We start from the raw sequence: 18,081 nt of genomic DNA on the forward strand, positions 1-18,081 counted from the left end.
AAAATTTAAATAAATGCTGCTTCCTTACTCTCAGGCTTGTACACCCACCCTAACTCATCTAACAAAATATTACCAGATGTCCCAACTAGATGTTCATAATGAAAGGCTGATTTAACAAATCACTAAAAATAGGCCAAATTATAAATTGTTTAGGTGTAAATAAGTTCTTCTGATATCCTTCTGCTTCCCTTTTTCCACTAGGTAAGTGTTAAGCAAATCTCTTTTCTGGGGGTGGTCCAGCAGTAAAACAGCCTGATCTGATTTATCACAAACTAGTCAAGTCCTAATTAAAGAGATATCACTGTGTTTTAGAAAAATGTTCATTTACTTGAAATACTTTTTTTCTCCTCTCAAATGTAATCCACAGCAAGGAATGTGGTCTTATTTACCAAGAGCAAGCTGCAAGCAGTGTGGGAAGGAGAGGCATTAACCCTTCTCTGCAAGGCAGATGGAGCTGAGAGTCTCTTGTCCGTGGAATGGTGGCACTTCCCACAAGGCTGGACGCAGCAAGAGTTTGTGGCTGGCATGCGGCAGGATGGCACCGTGCAGCTGGGTCCCTCCTCCAAGGGCCACGCAAGGCTGGAGAAAATAGACTGGGCCACATTCCAGCTAGAGATCAGCTCCACCACCATCACAGACAGTGGTGTGTATGAGTGCAGGGTGTCTGAGAGCACCCAGAACCTGGCCAGAGATTGGAGCTGGACTCAGAAGTTGGCAGTCACTGTCAAATCTCTGGGTAGGTGTCAAAGAAATCCTATTCTAAACTTGCATATCATTGGTACCTTCCTTTGCAGTGGGATGCAGTGGAATTTGATTGTGTGTCATCATGAAACCCCGAGTTGTGGCGTGTACACCCCAGGACACAGGGCACAGTCTCTGGCTGCTGCATCTGTCAACTAATCTCTAAAGTTTACTTACCTTGATAAGGATCATCTGTAGGGTGCCACTTGTAGGTGATATTCAAAGCTGAACACAAAAGCCTCTGACTTGAAGTAGATTTAGAGAGGACCTGTGCCCAGTGCCCCTGAGTCTCTTACATCCGGGCTTCTGTAGCTGCAGCCCTGAGATTGCAAAGTCTCTTTGAGCCTATGCAAAAGAGTGACACTGAGCCCATGAGTAGAATTGGGGGGTGGGGGGGGGCAGCCACAGAGGTGGCGAGTGCCCCACCCACTCAGTAGTAGCTGCCTAAGCAGCAGGCTGGGGAAACAGAGCCTGTTTGTTGTCATTGCTGAGGATGCTCTTAGAAGAGGATCACCTTTGAAACATTGAGGGCCGGGATGCCTGGGTGGTTCAGCAGTTGAGTGTCTGCCTTTGGCTCAGGGCGTGATCCCAGGGTCCTGGAATCAAGTCTCACATCGGGCTCCCCGCAGGGAGTCTGCTTCTCCCTCTGCCTGTGTCTCTGCCTCTCTTTGTGTCTCTCATGAATAAATAAGTAAAATCTTTTTTTTTTTTTTAAAAGAAAAATTAGAGACAGAATTCAGGACAGATTGGACCGTGAGTCAACTTATACCCCCCAAATATCTGATGTTCCCAATGCATCGTTCAATGTTGAAGAGGGGGTGAGTAGGAAAACTTAGACCCGATAAACATATTGGAAATTGTCTTTCCCACTTTTTTCTGCCCCCAGAGTCGAGTTTACGTGTTAAGCTGATGAGCCGTCAACCCCAAGTGGAATTAGCCCACACCTTTGGCCTGTCCTGCATAGTGGAGGCTGACTACCCCAACCTCGGGATGCTCCTCACTGTGACGTGGCAGTTCCAGCCTGCGACATCTCAAGTCTTTCATCCACTAGTTCGAATCACCCATAATGGCACTGTTGAGTGGGAGGATTTCCTATCTCAGTTCCAAAAGAAGACAAAGGTTCTACAGTCATCATTTCATTCCCAACTCCTAGTCCATGATGCCACCGAGGAGGAAGCAGGAGTTTATCAGTGTCAAGTAGAAGTCTACGTCAGAAATTCCCTCTGCACAGGCAGCCCTGCAAGGGCTTCTGCTATCTCTCACTCACTGATGATAGCCGTCAGTTTACCAGGTAAACACCACTTGAAATTAATAGCTGCTTTCGAAAACAAACCCATGTCTCTTTGGGTCAGTTATAGAATTGTTATAGAATTAAAACAGAAAATATCTCCCCCCACCATCACCATGTTTTATACTGTGTACATGTAAAACCACTATCCAGGCTGACATGAAGTTACTGTGCTTGGGAGGGCCATCCTGGTTATTAAAACACTGACCTCCTTCCACACCGACTACTAGTAACTTGCTCCATGCCCCTTCCCCCTAGTCCCCTAAGTCCCACCATCCAGCAACTGAAAGGTACCATTTGGCACAACAGGGGGCTTCTCAGGCCAGTTTTGGTGGGGAGGGAGGCATTCTTTTGGATTGGTCACTGCCTGTGCCTTACTGCCTTACCAGTCATTAAATGTTTGGAACAACTCCCCTAGTGGTATGGATAATGTAAATTCCATTAAAATACATTTATCCTCTTGGTTTAATGTGTTAATGTATAAGAGAGTACAGGATCATAGTCAAATATAGTTTACCTCATCGGTTGGTGAAAGAGCAGAGGGGAAAAAAAAAAAAAACCCAAAAAACCAAGACACAACCTGGTCAAAGTCCTGCTGGCTCATGTATCTTCTTTTATCACTTCCATTCTCTTAAGACACAGTGTTCAAGAGCCTTTGAAGTCATTTCCACCTGACAGGCACCAGCGAGCAGCTTAGCTTTGGGCAAGTCACTCAATCTGGTCAACTCTAGGTACTTCTCCCTAAACTGCCACTGGCACTGTAAAGGTGGTGACATATGTAATGTGCCTAGGACAGTACCTGATGCATCCAGCGGATGCTCAGCCATGGTAGCAGCCATTATTCTCTCTGCTGCTGAGCGACACTTTTGGTAAAAGTAATGATGTCCATGTTGATTAACTTATGCCCTCATTGCCTTGTCCTTCTCGTAGTATTTGAAATTGGTGGCCCAATCTTTTCTTCTTAAAACTTCCCTTTTCCTTGGCCTCAGGACACAAGATTATATTGGTTTCCTTCCTAACACTCTAACTGCCCCTTCTCATTCCCTTATGCAGAATTCTCCTCCTTCACAGATCCATTCCTTTGTGTTTCAGGCTCAGCTTGCTCTCTCCTAATTCTGTACAGTCTCCTGAAGTGGGCTTATTCCTCCTCCTGGTTCAGCCTATATACTGACCACTCTTAAATTCATTATCCTGAAAGGCTTCTCTTCTGATCTCCAGACTCGCTATGGAATTGCCTCCAAGGCAGAGCTACACTCACTAAGTCTGGGTGTAAATGCACCATTCTTATCCTTCCTTTTTTTTTTTTTTTTTAAAGATTTTATTTATTTGTTTATGAGAGACACAGAGAGAGGGGCAAGCAGAGACATAGGTAGAGGGAGAAGCAGGCTCCATGCAGGGAGCCCGATGTGGAACTCGATCCTGGGTCTCCAGGATCACGCCCTGGGCTGAAGGCAGATGCTCAACTGCTGAGCCACCCAGGCATCCCCATTCTTATCCTTCCAAAGCTCCTCCACCTACAATGTTCTCCACATCCTCACAATCACCAGTGGCCTAGGTGAGAAACCACAAGGCCTGCATATCCAGCTCATCCACACTCTCATAGCATGATCTGCAAGATCCTTTATAACCTGGTATATTTGTGTCTTTCCAGCATCATCTTCTACTTTCCATCTTGAATTTGCACTCCATCCACACTGACCTATACTTGCAGGCCTTCAAACACTCTATGTTCTCTCTCACTTTCAGTCTTCAGTTCAAGTCATATGTTTTGTGTGGAACTCTTTAACCTCTCCTCCACCAGACTAATTCTTATTAACCCTTAAGACTTAGCTTAGAGATTTCTACTCTAGGAAGCCTCCTCATCCCCATCTTTGAGTTAGGCAGTCCTGCTCTGTGCTTGGACGGCCACTTCTGCATACCTCTGTCAAACTTGGAATCAGTAAGCCTCTGTGCCTGTACTAGTCTCCCCCTCTAGACTGTGAACCCACTGTTGAAGGTATCCACAGGGCAGGGAATGCTCTAGCACATAACACAGTGTGTGCTTGTTAACTATTTGTTGGAAGAAGAGGAAAGAGACCCACTGGCAACTTTAAGAAGCGTCTACAAAAGTAGAATCAGGGATGTCAGCAAGAAGTTAGAATAAGCTTTAGAAGGCAGGTTATAACATTCATCCTCCTGCTGGAGTAAAAGGAGGGTTGACTCTATACCTGTACGAGATTCCCACTATTGACTGGCTGCAAAGAGACATACAACTTTAATAGCCCACATACAGCTTCCTTTTGTTTACCTGTGTTTGAAGGCAGATACAAACAAGGACATGTCAAAGAATTGTGAATCAAGGAGTGTTCTAGAGAGTGAGCACACGACAAAGCATTAACAGGGCACTTTTTCTCACTTTGATTTATGAAATGCAACAGAAGAGAAGATGTCTGTGCTTCAAGAGTGAGGCATATCATGTGGAAGAGACTAGTTTTCTGAATGGCACTCCATCCTACCCCACATTCCCTATCCCACTCCTATGGGTAAGGGTAGAACCAGGACCAGTGCCTGGAAGATATGGAGTGGTAAAATTCAACTTGATGTCAGAAAGAATCTCTAGTGGCAGTGATGTCCAAAGATGAAATGGGCTGCTTTGTCAGTTGGTGAGCTGTTCAGAAGCTCAATGGGCAGATAGTGGGTTGCTGGGGAGGGAATTTCCACATCCAATGGACGTAGGAGGCATTGGCCTCATTGACCTCTAATGTCCCTTCTACCTTAAAATTCTATTTTCTAATGAAGTAACAAAAGTCACTGTCACCATTCATATATATATATATATATATTTTACCATTCTTTTAATTTAGAGAGCAAGCTACAAGTGAACTCAAGTAGTCAAGTCCAAGAGATCTCCATTACCTCCAACACTGTCATAGAATGTGGCATCTTGTCCCGGTCCGCTGGAGACCTTCAGTTAGCCATCGTTTGGTACTTCTCTCCCAGTTCCGCTAACACAACCTGGCTGAGGATCCTGCAGATGGACCAGACCAGTGTTGTAAAATATGGGGATGAATTTCACACCCCAGGGAGAAAACAAAAATTCTACCCTGAGAAAGTTTCCCAAGACTTGTTTCAGCTACACATTTTGAACATGGAAGACAGCGATCAAGGCAAATACCTCTGTGCTGTGGAGGAGTGGCTCTTGTCTACAAATGGAACTTGGCACAAGCTTGGAGAAAAGAAGTCTGGTCTGACAGAACTGAAACTCAGGCCCACAGGTAAACCTGGCGAGTATATTCTCACACATCTTTCTATAAGATTGCCATGGCCATCTTCTCTTAGGCAGGTCTTCTCTGCCGTGGTTATGTGAAGGTATAACTATGACCCAAGGTCATAGGAATGGTGTCCACCTACCCAAAGAATGCAGGACCTGGTTGGTCAGCAGAAGAGGCGGGAGTCACTTAAGGTGAATCAATCTGAGGCTTTAAGGAGCTTGGATGGGAACAAGATCTCTTTGATTGGTTTGCTTTTCAGCCTGGCAGCCTGGTCTATGGAGCTACCCAGGGTGTCGTATCTCTAGATCTCTGTAATAACAAGCTATGTCATTCCAGTGGGGCTCTACTGTAATTTGGCAAAGAAAGAGTAATACGAAGCATATTTCTCCCACTGTGAACAGAAACTGTACAACTCTATAGGGATGTGTGGAGAAATTGCTTTTCAACATTTGGCTTCCTAAACATAAGGCGAATAAGAGTAGTTAACTGTTGGAATGGCTTACTGAGGGAGTCTCTACTTCCTCAGGAGATCTTTAAAAATGTAATAGAAGTTCCATCCATTTGCATTGGTCTAGGTGTACTGTGGTCTCAATGTGGGCAGGGTTGATTAGATCTCTCTGTATTAGGTCACCTCCAATGTTGATGAAAATTAAGTGAATGTCACAGCTAAGGTTGGGGAACTGGCTGAGATCCAACAGTACAATGCAAATAAGTTAATCTAGTTTAGTGCTTAAAATTTTATTTTCAATGTAGCATGCGAAAATAAGATTATTATAATGAACATTGCTATGTATTAGACAATTAGAGATACAAAGAGAAATAAGGCACAGTTCTTGCCTTAAGGAGCTTACAATCTGTTGGGGGCGGCAGAGCAAAACAATAGTTTAGCATAGGTCTCTCTTTCTGCTGCTCTGGTTCCCCTTCTCCACATTCTTCAGGCCTTTCTCCCTGCTAAACATGGATGTTCCTCAGGGGCAGATTGTGGGTCCCTTTGTCTTGTTATTCTCTGCTCTCTTCAGAATTTCACACCACCTTGGTTTCAACTACCACCTTCAATGAAATAGTTCTTTATACTTCACCCCTGTCTCCGGAGCTCCAGGTCTTTCTTCCCAACTGCCTGTTGTACATTTCTGTTTGGATGCCCCCCCAAGACCCTCAGACTCAGCATGTCCCAAATTGCATTATCATCCTTGTTATCCCCCAAGACCCCTGCATACTTTTGCACTCTCTGTCTGTGGCTGGCAGCCTTTTCTCCCAGTTGGCCAAGCCAAAACTTGACAGTATATGCAGACCCCTGTAAGGAAGCAGCCACTCCTTAGCTCAACCTAGCAAGTACTTCCCACCCAGAAATGTGAGCTCAGTGATGTCTGAACTTTTAGTCTACCAAGAAGTGCTTAAAATCTTTTTTTGTGACATCATGTAATTTGAGAACGTATGCAAATAATCCATCTTCTTTTCAAATTCTGAGGGTTTCAAACAAAATAGATCTGTGGGTGGGGTATGGCTGTCTGGAGGTGGTCAGCTGTGCACCCCAGTGTAGAGAGTGAGTTAAGGAAGAGGCCCCAGAGAGAGATACCAAGAAGGAGTGGTCAGAATTGCAGGAGAGGCATTTTCTCTGACATCAAAAATGAAGAGGATTTCAAGAAGAAAATGGACTTTAGTGATAAAACCTGCAGAGAAGACAACAAAACTAGAGAGTCTCAAGCTGGGGATTGGGCCCATCCTGAGGATCTTGGCCAGAGCATGGGGATGGAATCGGAAGGCTGATTGCAGTAGAGTTGGGAGGAATTTGAGATGAGGAAACAGAGACAGTATCATATAAACTAATCTTACACATAATTTACCATGAAGGGAAGGAGAGAGTAAAAATGGTAACAACAAGAACAAAATCCAGGATCAGACAAAGTTATTCTCTTAAGGATAGATTAATAAAGGTGTTCGCAGTAGAGTTGAAAATTTAGTGTATACTATAATTTCTTTATTTTGTTAGTAACTCTGGCTTTCATTCAAAATTCTCACCTGCTGGTTAGGAGGGGATATTTTTAAAAAGTAAATGTAAAACTCTGTTTAAAACTTAGTCTAATCCCATAGTTTAAATAGTCTCTCCTTGAGTGTATCCTAACACTTGTGTAAAATGTTCAGTCTCTCAGTAGCCTCCTCTTTCCCTGTGTCTTGAACTGAGATGATATCTGGGTATATGGGAGGAAGGTAATTTGCTAAGAATGAGGGGCAATAGTTTAATACACAACTTGAGGGAAGACCAGAAGTTTTGAATGATCCCTCTGGGAAGTTGAAGGAAGAGTTGACCAGGGAGAGGTAAAGCAGCAGGGCAGAGCACCCACTGAAGCTGGGTGGTTTTGAGGGCAGGTCTGTGGGAGACAAGAGGTAAGGCTGAAGAAGGAAAATGGATTGTTTGATTCATAGCACAGAATATTCTAGCAAATGTGGAAGAAGGACAGGGGTCAAGGAAAAATGTTAAAGATGGAAGACCTGACATCTAAAGATTTTAAGATGGCATCTCCTCAGTGAAGACTAGATTTTTCGGAGGAGGTATCCAATCTAAAATCTAGATTTTTCTCTAATTTACTGCCATTTTATTTCCTAGGAAGTAAGATCCGTGTCTCCAAAGTGTACTGGCCGGGAAATGCTACCGAGCACGGAGAGGTGGCCATCCACTGCAGCATGGAGAGTTTTGGCAGTTTAGCTTCCCTGTTCTCTGTCACGTGGTACCGGAACAGGGAAAATTCTGGAAGGAAGATGCTGGTGCATCTGCAGCATGATGGCTTGCTGGAGTATGGTGAAGAGGGACTCAGGCAGCATCTGTACTGTTACCGTTCATCCCCTACAGACTTTGTCCTGAAGCTTCATCGGGTAGAGATGGAGGATGCTGGACTATACTGGTGCAGGGTGACAGAATGGCAGCTACATGGCAACCCAAGCAAGTGGGTCAACCAAGCATCAGAGGAGTCGCAGCACATGGTACTCAGGGTACTGCCTTCAGGTAACTAGGGGTTAATCTGCCATGGCTCATGGTCAGGAGAATCTTGGTCTCTCCTCTTGTGCTTTCCCTCTCAGCTATATTTTGCTGAAAACAATTCACAACCTAAAGAAAGTGACTTTGCCGTTTCTCTATTGAGAGAAATTTCTCTCTCTCTCTCTCTCTCTCTCTTTCTCTTTCAATAGAGAGAGAAATTACTCTGTTGAGAGTAATTTCCATTTCTCATTAGGACAGACAAGGTCTATGTGAGATTTTGGCATAGACATTTAAATGTCAGGGGCTTCCGACCTTCTTCCCCTGCCCTTCCCCTCCTAAGCAAAAAAGCCATCAACATTGCGTCCCTTTAAATAACAAAATAATATCAAAGCAGCATCCTTACCCCTGGGCTGATTCTCCAGTCTCAGAATACTTCAGAATGAGGGATGGGGGACAGGTGACTTTAAGGTCCATGTGGTTGAACCAGAGTCAACTACACCTAAATGTTCCCCATCTCAAAAACAAAACAAAACCTTTCTCGATGAATAAGTGCCAAGCTTCTTATCTCTCTATTATGTTCAGCAAATCAGCAAATCAGCTTTGATCATGATAGTCATTTGGTGTGCCTCTCCTACTGGCAGCTTGCAAAGCATCAAAGGGAGGGAGTGTGCCCAGTAGAACTCGTTTACAGGGTCCTGCAAGGAGGGTAGCTACTTAAAGACCTTGGCTAAAGAGTGGCCATTCCCTGTGTGGGAAAACCATCCTGCTCAGCTGAGTACGCAGCTACAGGAGGGATGTGAAACAAGTGGTTGTGAAGGAAAGGAGAGCATCCTTCCAGCCAATACAGTGCCAAGCATGTACCAGGCATTCATTAAGCATTTGTTAATGAAGGCAAAAATTTCTCTAGCCAGACCAGTAAATCTTCCCTGGTGATCAGTGTGCTATGCTGACTGATGTTGTATCCAGATCATCTCTGAGTCGCTCCTTTCTGGTGCATTGAAGGAGAGGATGAGAGGTGCACAATAAGCTGAACTTACACTGGAAGGGGATGCTGGAGACGCAGAGGTGTGGTCTGGGTGCCCCACACCAGGAAGGGGAAAAAGGATCAATGAAGGATAACATTCCTAAAACACCAGCTAGCTTTGGTGATACTCCTTCGTGGATGTGAGGGGGAGGGTGCTGCCAGGAATGGGTGGCAACTTCTCTGATGTAGGGTTAGTTGCATCCCAACCCCAGCCAGGCTTCTAGAGTGAAAGTCAGAGTTATCGGATTTTTTCCCTAGGGCCCTGACCATTCTTCAGCAGAAGGTTTCTCCCAAGTGTCCAGAGAGAATTTTTCTTCATATCAGCTTTCCTTCTATTCTGACAATAATGGGAGATCCCACAAACCTGAACATATTCTATGCATGTTTTCTCACTGGAATTCCTGGGCTCTGTGGAATCAGCAGCTTTTGTGGTAGAATAAATAGATAATACATGTTTAAAAAAGTATATATCCTGTGAATAAAAAGCACATCTCCTCTGAGACAGGTGGGATCCTTCACAGCATATCTATACTGTTCATCTTTGTGGAATCCTTATAAACCAGGTGAAAGGTTTTAAAAAAGATAAACTCTGGAAACAAAAACATTAAGAATTCGGTGGTCTTTGTATTCTTTACAGTTGAAGAAGCTTAAAAGCCTGTGCCATGATAAGTTGAGGGTTTTCATTATAAACACAGTTAAGGGGTCCCAGGTAAATCCTCCATCGTAGCATCTCACTTCCTCTACCTGGGTACTCCTTCCTGGTAGTTGTGGAGTTATGGAGGCCATGTGGGGGGATGAAAAAAAATCCCAGGGTTTGGAATCAGACAAGCCTAGGCTCAAGTTCCAGCCCTGCCACCTCCTTACAAGCTTTGAAATTATACCCTGGTCACTTAACTTCTGTGAACCTCAACTTACTCTTAAAATGAGGATCATAATACAAATGTGTATAAAGTATCTAGCGTAGTTCCTAGAATATTAGAAGTGCTCAAGAAATGTGAACTCTCTTCCCCCTTAAGCCTCCAAACATGCGTGTGCACACCTATATTTGTATACTTATAGATAAATCCATGTATGTGACAAAATACTTTATGTTGTTCAACAAGTAACTATGTGAGGATCTAAGGACATAAAAACACGTATTACAGAGTCTTTTCTCAAAGAGCTCAGATTCTGACGGGAGACAGGAAGTCCAAAACAGTAGGTATCATCAAAGAAGTAGCCTCAGGATGCAGCAGGAGGAGCAGAGACCGGGCTGGGATAAACGGCAGAGTGGAGAGGAGATCTGGGAAGTTCTCCAGAGTATGGGGCCTATGAAAAGGAAAAGAACATATTTCAGGAAAAGGAAAGACTATTGAGATGATCAGAAAAGCTGTGGTGCAAGAACGAGAGATGAAGTTAGTGAGATGCGGAGGGTACGGATGTCAAAAGTATCCTGCATGCGTAGCTAAGGATGGCGATCTGATTCATGAACGTTATGGAGTGTCAGCAAACAAGTTCAAGCAGAGGAGTGACGTCATGAGATCTGCATTTAGAAAGCTCCCACTGGGAGCTTGTTAATGATGAATTGGTAGGGAGCCAGAGAAAGGAGAACTATCTGAAATTGATAGTAGGAACCCAGGTGAGACAAGATGAAGACCTGAATTAAGGCAATGCATGTGAGGACTGAGAGAACAGGAGGCATTCAGTGTTAGGAGGCATCATCTCCAGATTTAGACACTGATTAGATGTATGTGGAGGGTGCAGGAGCAGAAGGGGGGGAATCAAAGATGAACATCAGATTTCTAGCATGGGTGGATAGTGGGGCACTCACTAAATGAGGTAATATAGGGGAAAGGTCTGAAGAGGAAATTGGTTGAAATTTGAATAAGCTGGACTGGAATTGAGTTTGGAGTATGTGGGAATTATCCAGAGAGATCTACTCAATAGACCTGGAGACTTCCAAGTGAGATCTTTGCCAGAGTTGTAGATTAGAAGGTATCAGCTTATAGGCAGTAATGGTGCCCAATGAGGGATTCCTGAGATATACCACTGTTGATCAGGGGAGTGCAGAAGAAGAGCCTGTGAAGGGGAATGAAAGGAGTAGCCAGGAGGAAGAGGGAGGAGGAAAACCCAGTGTTTAGTAGTATCATAGAAACCAAAGGCAGAGAGGGTATCAAAAAGGAAGGGGAAGCAAATAGGCTCAACTATTACAAAGAAATCAATCAGGATAAGAATGGGAAAATATCCAGTGGATTTCACACTGTAGGGCAATTGCAGACAAGCAATGAGAAAAGTCAGGCCGCAGTGAGAAAGTAGACATATCAAATACAGATTACGCTTTCAAGAGCTTTGAGGTAAAGACAAGAGAGAAAATAAATGGCAAGAAGTGTCAGTGAAGTTTTGCTTTGTTCTGTTTTTGGTTTGGAGCTGGTATATGTTTGGAGCATGGTTACATTCTGGAGGGGAGAGAGGCAGAGGAGAGGACAAAGAGGAAGATTAGAGGAAGGTAGAACAGCAGTTCAACACTTGCATCAATATATATCACCTCCTGTCTGGAAAGTTCCTTCATGTCATCCTTCTCTGGTCAATGTCTATGAATCTTTCACCTCCCAAATTAACTACCGCCTTCTCAGTGACTGACCTTATTCTCTTAGTCATCACACCTAACATCCATCAGCACAGCCAGACTGTACATTCTGAGAAGGCAAAGACTGAGTGTCTCACTCCCAGCGCAGCACCGTGCCTGGCACATAGAGATGTTCAAGGACTTACTGAATCACAGCATGGTCGCACTTCTCATAAGGACCTGCTCCATGTATTAATAAAGTCTGGGTCAAATATAACATGCTACCAATTCTCACTTCTCCAGTGGTTTTCCACCACCTGTATGTGGCACTTTCAGGTTGGGCTAGTTTAGGACTACCTAATACAACTGTGGAGCATGTGGCTCAAGTGAAGGCAGAAAAGTTAAGAGGAATTTCCCAGGGGTGGGGGTGGGGGTTGGACCTTGCATTTTCTTCTCCATCTTACTTCCTTATCTGTGACTATGCCGAGGTAGGGGCCAGAGATACCTTAGTCTTCTACCTCACCTTCAGAGCCCAGACATAAATGTCTTATTCTAGAGAATTCTCTGATTCATTAATAGGCAAGACTATAAGGCTTCCTGGGGCCTGGATTAGTTGTAATAATATGGTGCTTATTACTATTCCCCAGCTTCTATTTGGGTAAGGATGTACTTAGAAAGTGAACCTTCAAGGGAGATATGTGTCCCTATCACTGAAGTTTCTGGAGAGACGATAGAACTTATCTCTGCTACCCTAGTACCTCCAACAAAGTCTGGCAAGTAGTACATAACAAATGCTTGATGAGAGAATGAGTAAGAGAGTCTTCAGTTGAAACAGGATGCTGACAGGCATTACTCATTCTGGGATGTACTCCTATCAGGTTACCTACCCCTACTTTAAATTTCTGGGCAGGAGCCAAGTCTCTCACATGGCCACACTTGGCATAGTCTGTTGCCAAAGTTTTGGTGGGGGTGGAGGAGGAGTCGGTAGCCCCCTTATTATCCTGTATCTTTCTTCTGCTGAGGTCAGTGTTTCTGAGGTAATATCAAAAAGGAATGCTCCTCGTGGTGTGTTTGGCTGTGGGTGGAAGCAAGTTATAAACTAAACCTTGTGATGAAGTGTTCTCATTACATTTTTGGCTCTGTCTTGCAGACCTTGTACTTTGAGCATTGGGCACTTACTCGGATTGATTCAAAATGCCAAACCTTAATGGTTTTGAATGTCACTAATTCTAATCCAGATATGGGTGAGAGGCAGATGGTGGGAAATGGTGATCGTGGGATCCAGAGCTAACACTGCCCTCCCAGGAGAGGTAATTTAGAAGCACTGGAGCTGACAGTTGCTAGCTGTTGGCCAATTCAGGCCTGTGAAGAGTGCACTTTGCCATCCTTTGATGGCAGATTACTCCAAACAGAGCTGCCTCCTCCCCATTAAGATAGTCAAACTCTCTGGCAGTCCCTTTGTGCTGAAGGTAAGAGTCTCAATGGCAAAAAAAAGCCAAGTACCAGATTACTTTCCACCTTCTGTGTGCCTGCCCCATCTCCTCATTATCACACCATCATCAAACAATGGTGAGACTGAAGTGGACTCTCACCTTCCAGTTTTCTGCCACCCATGACTGGGAAGGGAAGTCAGAGTCTCCTACTAAGTAGTCATTTGACTGATCTCAGTGGATTGTCACCCAGTTGTGGCAACAGAGGGACCAGAGATTTAAGGGGGAATCTTGGCTTGTGGAAGAACATGGCCAAGCATATGGCCCCTGTGTGGGGAATCAGCTTGTTCAGTCATGTTGTCTGTCCCATCTCTTGAGAGAAAGTTGCCTAGGATTTTCCTAACTTGCTTGCTAGCATTCCAACTAATATTCATTTCTTGCTGACTCAACAAATGCACTGGGCATGTTAAATATTATACATTGTCTCATCACAACTCTAGAAATTATTCCTCATTTATTAATGAAGAAACTAATCATTAAGGAGGATAAGGACTGGTCCAATGTCAATAACAGTAAGTTGAAGAGCCCAGTGTGAACCCAGCTCTCTTCAAGATGGTAGTCAATCACTATTGTGCGTATGAGGAGTGTGAAGTGTCAAAGCCAGTACTCTTACCCACCATTCCCTACAGCTTCGTTCTCTTTCCGCATCACCATCTATACCTCCTTCTTATCTACATGCCTTCAAATATATTCAGATAAGAGTTGGGAGACCTATTGTAGTCAAGCAGGCCTTGGAAAGAGGTGTCGGGTAGGAAATGGAGAGATAGGGTGGTAAAGAATTAAAGTCTAGCTTTACCTTTGCCCACCATTTCAAAAACAAAAACCAAATTTCAGCTGGAGAATATAAATGAGACCAGAGAAAATCCAGGCCACAAACCCCTGAAGCACTTTGTGAGTCCTGTTCAGAGCTGCCAGCCTAACGCTCAGGGATGATCTTTACTCTGCTCAGTGATGATGGCAGCCACCCCTGGGTTCCTGTGGGTGGGTTTCACTCACGCATCTAATTCCTTCATCAGTTTCCACTGATGACCTATGGACAAAGTGCTAGACGAGATAAAAAGATGTGTAAGGCATTGTCCTTCAGGAGTTCACAATGTGGGAGTTGGACAAATGTTTAGATTCTTCCTTGACTTCAGCAAAGATATATTCTTCAAGGTGCAAGATGCATCAGCAATGCCCAAAATGGACTTCTTGCAGCCGAGGTTAGTGGAAATGACCTCTAAAGCCGTTTACATCTCTAAGAGTCTATAATCTCATGAAGCCCATAGCTTAACTTCTGAAGAAGAAATTGCTTATGGCATTACAATTTTCCAATAAAATCACAGCTCCTATTAGCATCTGATTTTTCAGAAGAGCCCGGGTTTCAACTATCCTGTCCTAAGTACCTGTAGTTGGAAGACTACATTTAGTCGTTGGCATTGCTCAAAGCATGTGTCTTTCTGCACAAAGAGTCTATAAACCCGGTCCTTTGACTTGTGAGTCTGGGTGCTGCTTCCTAGCTGTGGTGTTGGCAGTCCTGTCCCTTTGCTTCCCTGTCCCCATGCTGGGGAACCGCTCTGGGGCCGCAGGTGCGTGCTTGGCATGTCTGTGTGCTGACGGTGCTTCCCCACGGGCTGCAGCTGCCTGACGGTCGTGTGCCCCAGCTTGCCTTTCTATGGTATCCTCTGCCCATGTGGTTGCAGTCAGTCCGATTCACTTCAGATAGGCAGAAGTTGTCACGCACGTGTGCAGGGCACTGCAGGGGCCACGGAAACACACGACACTGTCAGGCATACTCAGGCACCTGTGATGAAATGAAGGAGATGGGTCAGGGGGAACAGAAGAGGTCTACACCCAGGGACGTGTGAAGAGAGGCTCTGGGAAGACTGTGCCTGAGGCAGGTACGATGACCTTGGGGAGGAAGTGTCTTCTGAGCCGGGTCAGAGGGACCCAGGGGATTAGGGTACAGAGAGTGTGCCTGTTGGAGGCCATGGTATGAGCAACTCAGGAAAGGAGCCCAAAGGTGGGGGGTACCCTGGAGGAGACCCATCTGGAGTGTCAGGAGGGGATGGAGCTGCTCGCTGTGTGTGTGTGTGTGTGTGTGAGTTGCATGCGTGCACGCGCACTTAAGCAGCAGTGGGAATCATCCCATTAACAATTCAGGACCCGCAGCCGAGTTGAGAACGAGGGTTGAATTCTAGATCTCTTTTCTGAAGAGAGCAGATTAAAGGAGAGGTTTGCTTTTTTTGTTTTTTTCTCTCCTGGCTGTTGGTTTTAAGTAGGTCACGGGAACCCCGGTGGTTGGAACGGGCTGGGTGAGGGCAGCCGAGGCCGGAACAGCGGCATGGCATGCGGGACCTCTGTTTGCCCCACTGCTTCCCCCTTTCTGCCCACGTGTGATTTAAAGCGCCCCCCTCCAGCTCTGCTCTCTGGCCCGCAAGGATGTTACCTGTATCGGCCTGTATCAGTACCCACCCCCCACCCCGACCGCACCTGCACCCCCCACAAGGTGTTTATCCGTTGATCAGGGCAGGTGAGCTGGAGACTCATTATCTTCTTTGTTCCCCTTTCCTTTGCAGAGCCCACATTTCCTTCCAGGGTCTGCTCGTCAACATCTTTACTCTATTTCCTGTGCGCCTGCCCCTGCGTTCTGTTCATTCTTCTGCTCATTTCCCTCCTCTGCGTGCACCAAAAGGCCCGGAAGTTGTCAGCGCTGAGCCTAAAAGCGCAGCAAGAGAAGTCTCTCTGGGTGAGCCTGAAAGGGCCTGGAGACTGGACAACCAACCGGAGGGAAGAGGAAGACAATTGAACCCGGAGAGCTGCCTGCAGCCCTGGGGAAGGTGCGGGCTTTGGAATTGGACTGAGCGGTGGCAGGTGAATGGATCCTGATTGGGTTCTTCTGAGTGTCTGTGGCCTTGGGCAAGTTACCTAGGAATCAGGGGGAATGTTTACTGGGCAAGTACCCGGGGCCCCACACCCCTGACTGTTTCTTCGTGTGTTACCCTCATCTACCCCTGGCATCGTCCCAGGAGCAAGATGATTTATCCTGTTTTTCATTTGCCCACAGAGGTTCTGGCTCCCTGTCTGTAGGGGGACAACCTCCCTCACACAGCCTCTTGGGGTGAGGGTGCTCTCTCCTCTCTCCTCTCTTCTGTCACTGATTCCTGGGAAAACTCTCCGAGTGGTCCAGTCACACTGGCTCTAGGTCATCTTTTGCCCCCCAATAAGAGGCTCAGGAAGGGGCCTGACGTCAGCGAGGCAAAAAGGAATTGGAGATATGCCCTTCATTCACATCAGATCTTTCTCCCAACGCGAGTGTGACTTCCTTCAAAGCAGAAATCTTGCCTTTCCCTCCTCCCATCTATAAGTGCTTCTCAAGAATAAGCTCTGCAGGGACGCCTGGGTGGCTCAGTGGTTGAGCGTCTGCCTTAGGCCCAGGGTGTGATCCTGGAGTCTGAGGGTCGAGTCCTACATCGGGCTCCCTGCATGGAGCCTGCTTCTCCCTCTGCCTGTGTCTCTGCCTCTCTGTGTCTCTCATGAATAAATAAATAAAAATTGTAAATAAATAAGTAAATAAATTGGAATCTCTGAGGGTGAACCCTGGCTTTAGAATATTAAAAAAAAAAAAAAAAAAGGAATAGACTCTGCATAGAGGATGCCTAATCAATATTGGTCCTTTGATGAAATTATAAAGCATTTTGTAGTCTGAATCCTTTCTTTCTTTCTTTCTTTCTTTCTTTCTTTCTTTCTTTCTTTCTTTCTTTCTTTCTTTCTTTCTTTCTTTCTCTTTCTTTCTTTTCTTTCTTCTTTCTTTCTTCTCTTTTTCCTCTTTTCTCCACTATCATTAGGTCATTGTTAAGGAGAAACTTTTTACAACAGTGCTCTAATCAGCCCCCAAGACCTCCTACCTCCCCTTCCTCCCCACACCAAAAGACCCATCTGGGTCCTGGCTCTTAGCCAATGCCTTATTTTCTTTGATGTACCAGCATTAGGTAGTAGCACAGGGCCTTGTGGTAGTTCTTGGGGAGAGAAGGTGTAACAGTGCCCCTGCCCTCTCCTCCTCCAGCAGGAGCTTGGAGCTCAGGGGAAGCAGTGAGTCAAGTCTGGCTCCTCAGGGCCCCCTGTTCTCAGCCACGAGAGGTCAGGGGGTCTGAGGTTGTGGAGTGTCATGGCTTAAGGCTTTCAACAATTGTCCCCCAGGATATAACAACTGTTCCCACTGGGCCTGAGGTCTCCTCCTCTTTGTTTAAAAAGCTGCTCAGGCCTGGTGGTAGCCAGAATTAGAAATCAGTGCCACCTAACAGACTTGAGAAAACGCATCTATTTATTATCTACGTGACCAACTGTGTGGCTTTAAACCTGGTAGTTTGCATATCCAAGGAGAGCAATTTATTTTTAATTATTTTATCAAGCACACACGTCTTCTTCAAACATAATTAGTTCCTTTGCAAGGCGAGCATTGGTGGCTATGAGAACTCCCCACGTAGACCCTGTAGGTTCCTTATGTTCATCTCCCTTTATAGGCTCATTTGAAATACTCCAAGTGTTTCCTTAAATATGTCAACACATTTGTCTCTTCTCTTTCAGGTAGGGTGGCATATTTTTTAGAAAACAAAGACTTCGGCAGCCCTGGTGGCTCAGCGGTTTAGCGCTGCCTTCGGCCCAGGGCCTGATCCTGCAGACCCAGGATCGAGTCCCAGGTCCGGCTCCCTGCATGGAGCCTGATTCTTCCTCTGCCTGTGTCTCTGCCTCTCTCTCTCTCTCTCTCTCTGTGTGTGTGTGTGTCTCT

The 18,081-nt window shown here is 45.4% G+C and overlaps 1 protein-coding gene across 3 annotated transcripts in view; it reads left to right on the plus strand.

Annotated features, from left to right (window-relative positions):
- CD101 (CD101 molecule) overlaps positions 1–17,986 on the plus strand; it is a 35,720-nt gene extending 17,734 nt beyond the window's left edge. For 2 of the 3 annotated variants that reach the window (XM_038561879.1, XM_038561880.1), the window contains exons 5-9: positions 368–736; positions 1,628–2,032; positions 4,873–5,283; positions 7,886–8,281; positions 15,872–17,986. In XM_038561879.1, the coding sequence (XP_038417807.1) occupies positions 368–736; positions 1,628–2,032; positions 4,873–5,283; positions 7,886–8,281; positions 15,872–16,101 (1,811 nt within the window). In that variant the 3' untranslated portion in view covers positions 16,102–17,986. The remainder of the gene's footprint in view (positions 1–367; positions 737–1,627; positions 2,033–4,872; positions 5,284–7,885; positions 8,282–15,871) is intronic. The other variant, XR_005372636.1, reaches the window with a different exon arrangement.
- The last annotated feature ends 95 nt before the right edge of the window (positions 17,987–18,081 follow it).

Source organism: Canis lupus, chromosome 17 (assembly GCF_011100685.1).
Source record: "Canis lupus familiaris isolate Mischka breed German Shepherd chromosome 17, alternate assembly UU_Cfam_GSD_1.0, whole genome shotgun sequence".
NCBI classification, from domain to species: domain Eukaryota; kingdom Metazoa; phylum Chordata; class Mammalia; order Carnivora; family Canidae; genus Canis; species Canis lupus.